At 42.6% G+C, this 15,074-nt stretch overlaps 1 protein-coding gene across 1 annotated transcript in view; it reads left to right on the top strand.

The window, feature by feature from the left end:
* CTSC (cathepsin C) overlaps positions 1 to 4,661 on the top strand; it is a gene marked incomplete at its 5' end in the record, with an annotated part of 16,637 nt that extends 11,976 nt beyond the window's left edge. Inside the window, 2 exons of the mRNA XM_009865304.1 lie at positions 3,077 to 3,208; positions 3,977 to 4,661. Coding sequence (XP_009863606.1) covers positions 3,077 to 3,208; positions 3,977 to 4,479 — 635 coding nt within the window. The remainder of the gene's footprint in view (positions 1 to 3,076; positions 3,209 to 3,976) is intronic.
* Between the last annotated feature and the right edge of the window lie 10,413 nt (positions 4,662 to 15,074).

Here is a 15,074-nt window from a genome sequence, read left to right as displayed (position 1 = left end):
CTTTCCCTAATCCCCACTGATGGCAAATTATCATGCAGCTTTAATGAATAAAGCCATGAAGATTGTTTATTCTGCCTCAGAATCTTGTCACCCCACTAACTTTAGGGTTACTTAAATGACTTGTTGCAAGAAGAGGTGTCAGTCACTCTGAAGAGTGTGGACACTGATAAATATAGCATATTTGTAAAAACTTTTTTCCTTTGTCCCTGTGAGAGGGAAGTATTTAGGTCAAAGTAGACTTAAAAGGATACTGTTCTGGTATATGTTTAATTTACAGGGAGTGCTTTTATAGCACTGTGGTGTGAGATAGCTGAATTAGCTAGTTGTGTACTGGAGGCTCAGGAAGCACTTGGTTAATGTATCCCTTTCTTGCTCCACCATTTCTATATAGACTTGAATCTACTAGGAGCTCTCTGATGGTGGCTTTAAGGGAAAGGGCATGTAACACTAGCATGGTGAGGAGGGATGACTTAAATCACTGCTCCCTCATTTGTGGCTTAGTTCTTCTGCCAGATTCAGCCAGCTGCACTCCTGGTAGCAGAAGCAACATAGGAAGACTTGTGGGAGTTCTAGCTCACAAGCTGACACATGGCACCACTGAAAGGTGGCAGCAGGAAATGATACAGTCCTACCTAAGTGTGAGTCCTGTACTTTCTCCTGGAGTGCATTGCAAATATCCCAAGGGCTCTTCTGTCTTCCAAACAGTTGAATGCTCTGTCCCAAGCTTGCCCTTTTTCCTTTGCGCTGCTTTAAAGTTTCTCCGTATGAGAACTAGTCTGTTGCTTCCCATAATAAGGCTGCCTACAGTTTTATTGCAATGTGAGAATCCATGCTGAGTATGCTAAATGTCTGTGGAATATGTATTCTACTCCATTAGGTAAGAATTTTAGCTTCCATTATTTCAAAAAAAACCCAAAACAACACAAAGCAAAATCTCCAAAAGATGACCTTGTGCAAAATAGTATTGACATACAAGTTAAGTCTTGCTTGTGGTAGCTTGCAGGATTTTCGGAGGCACTGGATGTCAGTGCTTCATTAAAATGATGTTAGGAAGTCTTAGTTGTATATCATTAAGTTTATTAGATGGCTAATTAGGAAATGCTGTGGGGAAGAAGGCTGCAAGCAGTAACATGCAAGTTATCGGGCACATGCAGAGAGAGCTGCATGAATTACAGGCTTGTGATTTCCCAGCTCTCACATGCTTGTAGAGTTACTGCTCTTGACCTATGGAGAGAAAAACAGAGCGTCTGAAGTAAACAAGAATTAAAAGGGAAATACGTGTTCTCTGTAGAATACCTCCTTGAGACATGGCACGATTCATGGAACTGCAGTCACCACATCGGACTGTAGTATTTACTGCCAGCATGTTAGCATCCCTGCTAGCATTTTCTGTACTCAAGAAAGTAAAAATTGGGTTGTTTATAGAGCAGTAGCTGAATCTTTGATCCATGAGATGTGTTTTCTTTGAAGATAACCCTGTAGTTGCTTGTTACCAACTTTCCAGGGAGGAGAAGAGAGGAACCTACAGATTTTGTTAACCTTAGAGTATGGATCCAATTTCTTGCTGACTTCTTTCTGCAGCCTTCTTCTTTAGATCAAAGTAGATGAAAAGCCTGGTCAGCTGATTCTTAGCTAAATGTCTTGCATCTTATCCTTACTACTCATAATCTAACAGCCCTTTGCAGTAGAGTGAGTGGAATCTGATGTGGCTGAAGCTTTAATTGACTCTGGAAGAGAATTTGTGCCACATATCACAAGAAGAACTGTCAGCGCTGTCGATACAGTGTGCTTGTCAGGCAACGGGCCTCACAAATACAACTGTGGTAGCAGGGAAGAAATTCAGCAACCACCTCAACAGAGCTCAGACTGAAATGGTTGCTTTAATTGTGTTTTACGCATTTTTGCACACAAAGTGCAACAAAGTGTTCTATACCCTGGCCCATCTCAGATGCTGTGACTGTACAGTGAGTGGGAGGCACCTTTCACTGTTTCTGTTGGCCACGCTGGGCAAAGACTGTTCATGTTCAGGCTGATTTTTGCCCCTTCTCTTCAGAAATACGTCTAACTGAGTGAAGGTGCAATTTCAAAAAGTCCTTTCTTTTGTAATAGCTCTGCTTTTATACACCTACACAGTTCAGGAAAAGTATTTTGTTTTGTTCCTCAAGCCTCCCTTCTTTTCATAGCTCTGCAATATTTGACTTCCCTACTGTCCGGAAACAAAAGGAAATTGGGCACCTTGGTGACAATCGGTAGATAAAATAGGACCTCATCAAAGTAATTGTCCTTCCCTGTGATGCTTGTCATTCCACTTGCAAAGGGTTTTAATGTGTTAAAGGAAGTTCCTAGGGAGTGAAGAGGCCTTTAAAGCTAGAAGCAATACTAAGTTTTGATGAAAAAGTAAAAAGTCTTAACTCTTTGCCAAGAAACAGAAATGTAATTAAGGTACCTCTGAAAAGCCAGTGTAAAAATTACATGCCCTTGGTAAGTAATGGGACCTGGGCTGAATCCACTATGTTGAACCTGTTTATTTATACCACGACATGCTCAAAAGTCAGTTATTTTAGCGATAGCTCTAGAGGTGGAATATTTTCTTTTTCAGCTGGAAATCACAGCATTAAATTCACTGATAGTTTGAAATAATTTAGAACAATATTGTCAGCATTCACTTAAAGTAGTTCATTGCCTCTTAGCTTATGTGCATCATAAAGGGTTATAGTCTGAGGCTGTAGGTCATGAGCCTTCTTAGCCCTGTTAATGTCATCCCTGTAGGTTCATTCCGAAGGAATAGCATTGCTCTGAAATGATAGTGCTGAAAGTCACTGAAGAGCAATATATTGTCTCTTGTTCTTGAAGAAGCTCGATGCTCCTTGAAAAGTTGTTAGAACTGTTTTTCGGATTGAATGCTTAAAAGCTAGATGTGTGTTTAAAGCTTTTGCTGTCAGTGTTCAGTCAAGTTCTAATCATTGTCTGGTAGATTCTGACTTTTCAGTGGGCTCTAGCAATAGTTACACCGGAATGCGGGTGACTTCCCTTGTTTAAGTTGCTGACTGCTCTTCGTGGTTCCTTTGTTCTTCAGGCTCATGTGGCAGCTGTTACGCATTTGCCTCCATGGGTATGCTGGAAGCAAGAGTACGCATCCTCACAAACAACACTCAGAAACCGATCTTCAGTCCCCAGCAGGTTGTGTCTTGCAGCCAGTATTCTCAGGGTAAGTACACTGGTGTATATAAAGATAATCTTCAATAACGATAATGCTGCAGAAGGAGGCTGTATGTTAAAACTTCCATACCTTCCGACATCACCCACGTTTTAGGTTTTTTGTAAAGTATCTGGTAGGTTACACTTTGTAGTAGGGTTTTTTTTGATTTTTTTTAATTTTTTTTAACAATCGTAGAGAGTATTTCAGAGTTGTAAGGCCACCTTACTGTAGAGATGGAATTAAACCAGGAGTAGGGGGCCTCATGCTCAGGATGTTATTGGATTTTAGGTAGATCAACCTGCAAGATGAGGAATATTTAAGGAGCAGGGCTAAAAATACAGCTAAATTGCAATACATCTGTAGAAAGAGTGGAACTAAATATCCTTCCAATAGGCATATTCAGAGGGAGTAGGACCATACAGAGAGGGGGAGATGAGCAAAAGCAATGACTAAAGCTTTCTAAAGGACAGTAACCATGTTCAGACAGGTCTTCTTACCGCATGTAACTGGTTGCTCTTCTTGAAGTGTCAGGAGCAATTGGGTGTGCAGGTGGTCTGTGCATTAGTATTTCCTGTATAGCCCTTGTCGATGTTAATTTTGTTTTGTGTGTTTCAGGGAGCTAGCTATAGCTAACTGGAACATTAGAATTATCTGAGTTACTGTAGTTTGAGTTTAACACTGTTATCTAAAAGTACTCCACAAGATTTGAGTAGGAGAATCTCCCACGTCAAATAACTTTCCAAGGGAATAAGCAGATTTGTTTGTTTGTTTGTTTAGGTTGCGATGGTGGCTTCCCATACCTCATTGCTGGGAAGTATGTCCAAGACTTTGGTGTGGTAGAAGAGGACTGTTTCCCTTACACAGCCCTGGATTCTCCATGCACTTTCAAGCGCAGCTGTTACCACTACTACACCTCTGAGTACCACTATGTCGGTGGTTTCTATGGAGCCTGTAATGAAGCCCTGATGAAACTTGAGCTTGTTCTGCACGGGCCAATGGCTGTTGCCTTTGAGGTTTATAATGATTTCATGCTTTATAAAGAGGGGATCTACCATCACACCGGGCTGCAGGATGCCTTCAATCCTTTTGAATTGACCAATCATGCTGTTTTGCTGGTGGGTTATGGTGCAGACCCAAAAAGTGGTGAGAAGTTCTGGATTGTGAAGAACAGCTGGGGCACCTCATGGGGAGAAGATGGTTACTTCAGAATCCGCCGCGGCACTGATGAATGTGCAATTGAAAGCATTGCAGTGGCTGCAACTCCTATTCCAAAATTATAGAAACAGAAGTCTTCATCCAGTGCCTTGTCCCCAGCTGTAAGAAATACTGATTGTTAGAAACTGCAGGTAAAACCTGTCCCCGAGCTTGAAAAGGGAAACTTTAATGAAGTATTCTGGAACAGAGCGAGCGGTTTCCCTAAATGAGAGGCTGAACACTGTTAGCTCTGCTCTGTGCACTGAAGGCTTCCTCGGAAGTCTGACAGGAAGTCGTGTAGAATGCAGTGTCTGTTCAGGTAACAGTGGTGATAGTTAATCATTGCTGGATATACATCCTCAGTCACCAGTTGCATTTTCTTTTGTGGGCAGTCTTGAACTTAAGATATCCAAGGGAGGCATCTGTTATGATAATCTGTATTTACTCTGAAAGGACACTGTAGTGCCTTACTTCTCAGAAATCAGGAAGTCACTGCAATTCAGAACATGAGTGTGTGTTGGAGAGGGAATGGTCAATTACACTGATTTAAAAGGAAATTTTAAAGCTTTAAGTGTTGTGCAAAAATTACATGTCAAACCCTTATGATAGTGAAAATTACTTCTACATTTCAGGCTGTTACTAAATGTTCCAGTTCTGGATGTTATTGCTGTGCTTTGCAATTGATCATATTGGAGTTCAATAAAAATTACCCCACTCCTATAGGAGTTTTTACATGTGGAAGTAGTTGATTCTTTATTTCAGTGACCTGTCTTGAGTTTTGAACTTCCTGTGAAGAACTTTCTACTTTAGCAGGATCTAAACTGGTGTGGAAGGGAGGATGAGAAGGGAGAGGAATTAGGAATTATCCAACTGAGGCCGAGATGCACACAGCAGCATCAGGAAAGGTTGTCCAGGAGTCCAGTAGTCCTTGCTGTGAATATGGGACAACTCACTGAGTAAATGGGCTAATTCCCCAGTAATCCTGCTTAAATCCTCTTTTAAAACTGTTGCCCTATTCCTTTCAAATATACAAGGTGGAAAAATAGAGTTGAGAAGAGTGTTGCAAAACTTGGAATTAACATTTCTTTTGAGATGAAACCCAGCTGCAACATGGTTCTTGGTTAATGCAGCACTGGTCATCATTGTTCTTCACATCAGTAAACAGGAGTGGCTTAGAGGTGAGTCCCAGTTTCATGGGTAGAAGATGACCACTTTGGTAATCTTCTGTTAAAATAACGTGACCAAAGTAGTTAGTATTGTCATGCACAAAATACAGTTTTATGAGTTATTTTTGAGGGTCCAGGAAGATTTATAAAATGCAGAAAAGCATTAACAGTTGTCCATAATCAAAAATATCGCATTTAACTTTTGAGGGCAAACTCCCTTTTACTTCAATAGCACAAGTGCACAAGAATGACTTGACTCTAGTTTGCCTGAATTCAGGAGCAAGGGAACGATAGCTTCATGGTTTTGACTTTCTTTGAACCCCCTGCCAAAAAACTATTCAAGCCACGTTTGGAAATGTAGACATTGTGCTTTGCCAGAATTTGAACAAGAACCTCTGGAACAGCTTATATTGTGTATTGGATTGTTCTAGCTGAGGGAACTGGGGGGAGGAGAGCAGGGTGCCTGTTCCTACCCACTTGGTGTGACTGCAAAACCAAGTGTCCCGTGAGGACTTAACCCCTTGGTGGCAGCTGCAGTATGTCACAAAGATGTACGGTTTTCCCACGCACCCCTATACCTCTTTGCCTAAAGTATACAACCAAGCACCAACCTTTTGTCTTGCGCTTGTGCTCTTCCCCTTTCTTCTCCCACAATGGTGTTTTTTCCTTGTGGAAAATGTTATTGGGTGGGAGAAACAATGCTGCTTTCCCCTGACATCGTGTGTGTGGTTTGCGTCTGCCGTATTATCAGGCATAATGATGATGTGATGGTTCATGTGCTGATAACAACTCTCAGTAGGTCGCCTACTACCCTTTTCCCAGGCATTAATTTGAATTGTAGTAATAAAACCAAAGCAGAACATTGCTTGAAACAATCAAGGATGGAAATAATTTTTGCCTGTGCTTTAGTTTTAGAAGACAAGACGATGTTGGCTCCACTTTAGTGCCAGCAGCAAGCTTCCTGCTCTGCTGATATCGCAGCTACACAGCTGGACCTAACCTGGATGACAGCTTCTCTGCACAGAAGCATCCCATGTTGACACCAGTGTAAACTCCAGAGGTGCAGAAGCTGGATGTCTTTGAGTAGGTGATCTGCAGGCTTGTCCTGCCACCCATTAGTGCCTAAACACATACACATTTTGAATATCCCACTCATTTGGAAGTGGCGGTTCTTAATAAGCAGGTGTTTCCATGAAGTTTTGGCTTTGTATGGGTGTGCTAGGTTCTTGGATTTCTTCTGTAGCACTTGAGAGTAGCTTGAGGAAGGGGTGTAAAAACTAAGTATTTCTTAATATTTGCACTATCTTTCAGCATTAGGAAATAGAATCATTATCATCAAACTACTGCTGATTCTTATGGCACTATGAATATAAAAATACCTACTATTCACCATGCCTCGTATCGCAGAATTGCCCAGGTTGGAAAAGACCTCTAAGATCATAGAGTCCAGTCGTTAACACTGACAAGTCCTTGTCTAAACCATATCCTTAAGCACTATGTCTACCACGTTAGCTACATGTGTTTTGAATAAGATCGTGTGTTATTTTCTTAGAAATTCCTGTGTCTGTTTGTCACCACTTGTGTGTGGCAGCTGCACTGAAGCTAACGTGAGGATGGGAGGGTTCTCAGAGTGGTCTGTCACCACCACTGCCCCCAGCAACTGTCACCGGACAGAATGTTTGCCTCTGGCGAGCTGCGGAATGGGAGTGTCCCCATTCTCTGTATTCAGAGTTGCACAGAGAAATGTCAGTCAGCCTGACGGAGCCAGTGTGTAGCCAGCACGACGTATTTGGAATCTCATTTGGGAGTGTGGACCAAATATGGAAAGTACATTCAGAAGCCACAGGCTGAAGACCAGCCAGAGCGTTGCCTTCCTGCAGGCCAAACACGATGCAACTGCAGGAGTTGATAAACTTCAGAAACGAGGAGGTACCGCTCCACTTTTTGGTGGTGCAGGCTGTGACACAGCTTCCCCCTCTGGTATCGTTCCAGCTCCTCAGATGTTGAGGAGCAGATTTAAGCTTGGCTGTAACTACTTGCCACAAAACAGACAATGGGAAGATGTGGGTCTCTGTAACTTAATTCACATTTTTTTAGGCTATAGTTTGTTTACGTGACTTCTACCTATAAATTATGTGTTATCGGAGTAGGCTCAAATGGGAAACAAGCTGTCGCTTGGGAAAATAATTACAGGTTTGGCAAATGTGCCTTGCAGTGTACAATAGGGACCTGGTCTATTTAACTTACCAAGGAAGGTTAATGGATAATGTCATGGCTGATAAATACTTACAGGGGAAACAGAGCTGATCATCTGCCCAACACGGATATTAAAAGTTCAGTGTTTTGAAAATTAATACATAAAAAGGACAAATAATCTGTAGCTGTTTAATGGTGAGAGTAATAAAACCTTAAAATCTATCCAGAGCTGTGTTGGAGTCTCCATCACTGGAGTGCAGTGATTTTCTGTTTTGAGCCCTTCCTCTGGCACGAGAATTGCTCAGGGAATCCTGCGGCTGGTTTAGGAAGGAGACATGGCTGGATCATCGTGGCGACTCCTTGCTCCCTAACCTGAGGATGCACGGTGTGCGCCAGTGGAGCTTATTTAAAATAGCAAGCCCTGGAGACGATTATACTTTGATAGCTACTTTTAATTTATTTGTTTTTAATGACCTACACTTCATCCATTGTTTTTCTCTCCATTGAAATAAGGCTTAGAAGGAGTTTGTAAAGTGAAGACCATCAGATTACTGTAAAAGGTTCTGCTGTTATCGGGCTTCCTACAGCCTCTGAAAATACATTTCCCAACTACTTGGCTTTCAAGGTATTGTTAATGGACCACTTGCAAAGATGTCAAATAGAAAATTTGGAAAATAATTTTTTCTTAATTTTTGTATTTAAAAAGAGGCAAATGCTGATTTTTCAAAAATTTATTTCGGAAGAAGAAGAGAAGATGGACTAAGGAAGCATTTTTTCAGTGGTTTCAGTCTACAGAAGATCATCCTTTAGCAAGTTTTTCAGTTTTCACTTTCACATTCTTCCCTTCCATCCCCAGAACTAAAGCAGGGTGGTTTTTTTTCCCCACCAGATCAATCATTTCCTCAGAAAAAAATATTTCTGGTATGTGTTAAAATTCCCTTAAAAACATTAAAGCTATCACTGATTTCACTTTCAGCTCAATGGATGGGACTTAATTAACTCTGCTTTGCACAATCAGCAGGAGAGAGCCACCAGGAATAGCTGGGAGTGTCTCACTTTGGACTGAAAGAACATAGGAAATGGTGTGGGCTCCAGAATGTGCTAAGAGCCCAAAGCCTTTTGGGGATCATAAAATGGTTTGAGTTGGAAGGGACCTTAAAGGTCATCTAGTTCCACAACCCCCTGCCATGGGCTGGGACACTTCCCACTAGAGCAGGTTGCCCAAATCCCCGTCCAGCCTGGCCTTGAACAGGGGAGGGGGCACCCACAGCTTCTCTGGGCAACCTGTGCCAGTGTCTCACCACCCTCACAGAAAATAACTTCTTCCTAATATCTAATCCAAATCTACTCTTTCAGTTTAAAACTATTAACTAAACTATTGTCCTATCCCTACACTCCCAGATAAAGTGTCTCTCCTTTTCTTTCCTGTACCTCTAAGCACTGGCAGGCTGCTATGAGGTCTCTCTGGAGCCTTCTCTTCTCCAGGCTGAACAACCCCAAATCCCTCAGCCTGTCCTCGTAGAGGAGGTGCTTCAGCTCCTTGATCATTTTCATGGCCTCCTCTAGACACTCTCTGTTTCTATTTCTATTTCTTCCTATGTTTGTGACCCCAGAGCTGGACACAGCACTGTGGGTGAGGTCTGCAACAGAGCAGAGGGGCAGAATCACCAAATTTGGCCTGCTGGCCACACTTCTCTTGAGGCAGCCCCGGATGCGACTGGCCTTCTGGGCTGTGAGCACACATTTCTGTCTCATGTCCAACACTCTAAGTCCTTTGCAGGGCTGCCTTCAACCCACTCTGGCCTTCAACCCAGCCTGTATTTGTGCTTAGGCTGTGGCGCAGCAGTGGGTGAGGAGAGCGGTTTGGGGGGAGGTTGGTCTGTGGCCAGGTCTGCTGGCGACTGTGGGAGTTCCAGGCTGTTGCAGGAATGGGGCAGGGACAACTATGGGGGCTTCAGGTCTCAGATGGCCTGAACAGCTTCATGGAGGTGCCTGTCCCCATTGAGTGCCTCATAGCACAGCCTTACTAACGCCCTCATTGGCACCACTTTGTCCGAGAACAAAAGAGCACTTGAGTTGTAAAACAGTGTGTTAGCTAGGTAAGAAAGCCTGTGGGTGCTAACACTTTTGTACCCAGACTGATTCATGGCTCACTCTGGTTCCCCCATTGCAGTGCATTTTGCATGCAGACATACGTAGCTACTTTTAAAAACAGTTGATCTCAATTTGAACTTTGAATTGGAAATTTTGAGGGAGAGCCCAAGCGTATTTAAAAAAACCACCAACTTCTTTCTGTATCCTGAATAATGTGGTAACTGAAGAAAAGGTGGTAGCTTTGACTACAGTGTGAGATAATAAGATATCCTTGGCTACCCCTTCTGAACAGCAAGTTTTAAGGGAAAATGCTTGCGCCCTGTTTGGCTGGGAGCCAGGGTGTCTTGTGTGAGGAGAAGAAGGTGTCAAGGAGTGCAGCTCAAGCAAGCTGAGGTCTCTCTGCTGGTTGCTATGGCTTCTGGACGTGTTGTAGGCTGTAGCAGTGTCTGAGCGTGTGTGTGTGCGTATGCTTAGGTTTCCAAAGAAATAAGCATTTAATGGCAGCTGGGAAGTTAATGATGGCAAGGCTCAGTATGTTAACAAAGCAGCAATTTTTATCAGTTTCCTCTGAATGACAAGTGGGGCAAGAGGAGGAGAAGCCTCAGCCTTTCTGTACAGGGTCCCCATGTGTTGCCTGGTCTAGTCGAGAGGTGGCGTCCCTGCCCATAACAGGGAGTTGGACTAGATGATCTCTAAGGTCCCTTCCAGCCTGTGCCATTCTATGATTCTAAACAGGCACATGCACATGCAGAATTTTTCTGTATCTGTAAGAGGAAAGACACTGGCATGTATTTCTGCCAATTGTTCCTAATTGCTTTACTTGGATCAGCTGACTTGATCCCGCAGATGCCATTTAACATGAGATGTACAAGCTAAATTAATATCTCTCATCTCACTAGGCTGATAATTTAGCTCTTTCTTCACCCAGCATATTTTGCTATTTGGACTTTAAGATATATGTATCTATGTTTATACTTGAATAGATTCCTGGGAACTTTGACTTACCTCATTAAATAGGGAATATTTCTAAGGGCTGTGTAGAAGGGCTGATACCACTTCAGCAATATGACAGGTGATTACTGTCATAAGCACCAAAGATATTAGAAGTGATGTGTTTTCCCTGGGAGGATTTCAGAAGTTTGGAAAACATTGTGCATTCTTAAATGTCCAACAATTCCAACCCTAATGCTCTGCATGTAAGATGAGAAAATTTTCCAGAATATTAACTAACTGTACAGAATACTTATGATTATATTTAACAAGGGAAATATAAACAGTATGTCGATTTTTTAAAACTTCATTAATTACCTTTTCATAGAATTATAGAAAGTTTTGGGCTGCAAGAGGACCTTTAAAAGGTTATCTAGTCCAAACCCCTGCAATGAGCTGAGACTTTTTCAACTAGATAGGTTGCTTAGAGCCCCATACAACCTAACTTTGATTGTTTCCACGGATGGGGCATCTCTCACCTCTCTGGGCAACCTGTTACAGTGTTTCACCACCCTCATTGTAATAAATTTCTTTCATCTATCTAGTCTAAATCTATCCTCTTTTAGTTTAGAACCATTACCCCTTGACCTTTTGCAACAGGCCCTGCTAAAAGGATTGTCCCAATCTTTCCTTTAGGCCCCCTTTAAGAACTGAAAGGCCACAGTAAGGTCTAGAGCCTTTTCTTCTGCAGGCTGAGTGACCCCGACACTCTCAGCCTTTCTTCGTAGGAGAGGTGCTCCAGCCCTCTGATCATCTTCATGATAGGACGAAGGGAAATGGACTTAAATTGCGCCAGGGGAGGTTCAGGTTAGCTATTAGGAGGAATTTCTGTTTTGAAAGGGTTGTCAGCCATTGGAACAGGCTGCCCAGGGAGGTCACCGTCCCTGGAGGTGTTTAAGAGACAGGTGGATGTTGCATTGGGGGGAATCGTTTAGTAGGTCGATAGGGCTGGGACAGAGGCTGGACTCCATGATCTTCTAGGTCTCTTCCAGCTGATACGAATCAATAATTCTGTGATTCTATGATTCTATGACCTCCTCTGGACCTGCTTGAGCAGGCCCATGTCTTTCTTGTTCTGAGGACTCCAGAGCAGAGTAGTGGGGCAGAATACTTCCCTCGACCTGCTGGTCACACTCCTTTTGATGCAGCCCAGAATACAGTTGGCTTCCTGGACTGCAAGTGCACATTGCTGGCTCATGTCCAATTATTCATCCACCAGTAACCCTAAGTCCTCTGTCCCTCTCATCTGCTCTCAACCTCTTTATCCCCCATCCTGCATCTATACCAGGGATTGCCTTGACCCAGGTGCAGGACCTTGCACTTGGCCTTGTTTAACCTCATGAGGTTCACATGGGCCCATCTCTCCAGCTTTTCCAGGTCCCTCTGGATGACAATCCATCCCTCAGATCTGTCAACTGCACCACTCAGCTAGATGTGATCTTCAGACTTTCTGAGGGTGCACTCGATCCTGCTGACTATGTCACTGAAGATATTAAGCAGCACTGGTTCTACTATAGACCCCTGAGAGACACCACTTGTCACAGATCTCCATGTGGACATCGAGCCGTTGATCACTGCCCGCAGGATGTGGCCATCCAACCAATTCCTCCTCCACTGAACAGTCTACCCATCAAATCCATATCTCTCCAATTTAGAGAGAAAAATGGGGAGACTGTGTCAAAGACATTACAGAAGTCCTCTCATTAGCATTGATGACAAAGGAAAGTAGAGTATTTCAGAAGACAAATTTTCCTGAAAGCAGACATGTCGTGACCTCTGTGAGGCTGCTACTTCTTCACCTGGAATCTGGGATACCTTCCGGCTCACTGCTCTGCTCTTGGACTGACTGTGCCACTTCTTGCTCCCAGCCCCACTTATGCATCACAGTTCTAGTAAATCTCTTGAGCCCACTTGAAAACCTGATCCTATTTTGGGACTCTCTCAAGTCACTCTCTTAGTGTTTAGGCATAAATAGGAATGCTCCAAAAGCTCCACATTTGCAGATTGGGTGACTTAAGTCTGCAGTCTGTACTGTCCTGTCACTTTGCACAAAGATTTCCTTCTAAATCTCGTACATTAATAAGGCTGCTGAGGCTGTGAATTTTGTCACTCAGTTACATTTCTCCCTCCTTTCCATGAAGCCCTCTATTAACCCTGGGATTATGTGCACAGGTTTAAATTTCAGCAGCGTAATAACTGCAGGAAGCTGCAGACAGTTTGGGGGGGAATCAATTACAAAAAAAATGACTAAAAGGCCAAATCAAATACATAAAATTCAGCAGTGGGATGATAAAATATAAGCTATGCAATGATTCTTTTCACAAAAAAATGTCTATTTTCCATGTGTGCTGCCCTGAGGAAAGAAGTAGAAATAGGGTGATTGCATCTCCCTGTTTACTGGGGTCTGGTTTTTCAGCTGTAACATTGAGACGGTGATTTTTTTTTTCCTTTTTAATTAAAGAGGCTGGCAATATAGAACTTGATGTTAGCTATGTCTTACTTATTAGGATTGTAGGGGTTTTTAATAGCAGCAATAAAATTGCTCCAAATGGAAAATTAATGGGACCATCTGAGTGTGGAAGAAGCAGGAGGGATGGCAGGAGATGGGCTGTAGGAAAGGCCAGTGCTGATGGCACCTGGGTTGGCAGCATATTAAGTTCCTAGCACATGGGCATGACGTCCATCAGAACACCTAGAAGAGGTAGCAAAGGGTAATCTAAAGCACAGGAAATCCTAAACCAAGGAGAAATATTAAAAAATTAAAAAAAGGGACTGATCACCTACCTATGCCATTAAGAGGTGATGTCTAGAAGAAAAGGACAGACCCTTTTCAGCAACTTCCAGATAAAAAGACTCCACACTTTAATCAGCAAATCTTAATGCCTCACAGAAGCACGACAGAATAGAGAGGCCAAATCAAATGTATCTTGACCTTTTTCAGATCCAAAACAGTACAAGAAAGACCCATTTAAAACCAGCATTTGAAAGCTACCCTGAGGAGGAGAAGATGATGGGAGCTGGGTAGCCGGCATCCCTTTTCCTTCCTGTTGCTGCAAGGAACATGGCTAAAGCACTGGGGCACACATGGGCATAGGTAAACAGGCTATTTGAACACAGAACATGACACCTGTAAGAAGGCAGATGTGAGAAAGTTGCTATATGTTTAAAAATAAAAATACTTTCCCCTTCTATGGGTCTTGCATTGAGTTTTGCCACGCTGCTGCTAGAAAGAACTGATGTTAATTACTACCAAATCTCTGGCTTAAGAGTTCAACTACAGGTCTCTAAGTACAGTTCCCTTTCCCAGCATTAATTTATGCAGTGTTTTGAACCTATGAACAATCACATATGGCAAAGCTCATGTTTACCTTCTAATTTGTTTATGCTCTTCCCTGCAATTCCACTTCCACAGAGAAAAGAAGTGCTGGCTCTGTCATGATAGGTAATGGCCGTCTTACTTGTGTTATAGATCAGGTAAAAATTATAGCTGGGATCCCCTTTCCTTGTGGAAAGGGCAGCTGTCTCATTGCTAAAATGCCTTCCAGAATGGGTGGTTTGTTATTTTTGTTTTGTTTTGGTTTTTTTTGGTTCAAAAAGAATGGTAAAACCAGCATAAAAGTGGTCAAAAAGTGTTAAAAGCTACCCCATTTTGGCATTTATGAATTGCTTGGTATTTTTTTTCTTATTTTGTAATGTAATTTTGTAAAAGCTGCAAAAAGGGAAGATTCGAGAGAAATACAAAGTTTCAGGTGCTCAGCAACACATCTTGGCATTCCTTTCATATCTATAAAAGTAATATATTGTTTGTATGTATATATTCAGAAACAGGAAGAACTTTTTTCGATCTTTATTTACAGTTCAGGACACAGCCGAATGTCCCAACCTGGAAACCCTTCCTCAGATGGACTGAGATCCGCACAGTGTTACCTGTCCTCCTTATCTTTAATGTTTGCTTGTCTTCCCTGTTGAGATAAGGCTTCTAGGGCCAAGCCTGGCCACCATCCAGAGTTTAAGCAGGGTTCAGTATGCAAGAGCTCTTGCTGAGCCCTGAAGCACTATGCCAAGAGTGGGCTAAATAATGAGTAGAAAGTGTAAAGAGATTAACCACAGCGCTATCTTTATAAACACTTTTGTTGTGTCTTACTCTCTTTTCACAGTCTTGTCTGTGGGCAACAGGAAGAAAAGTGGCCTCCCGGCTGCTCATTTAGGGTCAGGTGGTTCCTTCTGGAAGGACA

Source organism: Apaloderma vittatum, unplaced genomic scaffold, assembly GCF_000703405.1.
Source record: "Apaloderma vittatum isolate BGI_N311 unplaced genomic scaffold, ASM70340v1 scaffold7812, whole genome shotgun sequence".
NCBI lineage: Eukaryota > Metazoa > Chordata > Aves > Trogoniformes > Trogonidae > Apaloderma > Apaloderma vittatum.
This window is presented reverse-complemented; position numbering and strand designations above follow the sequence as displayed.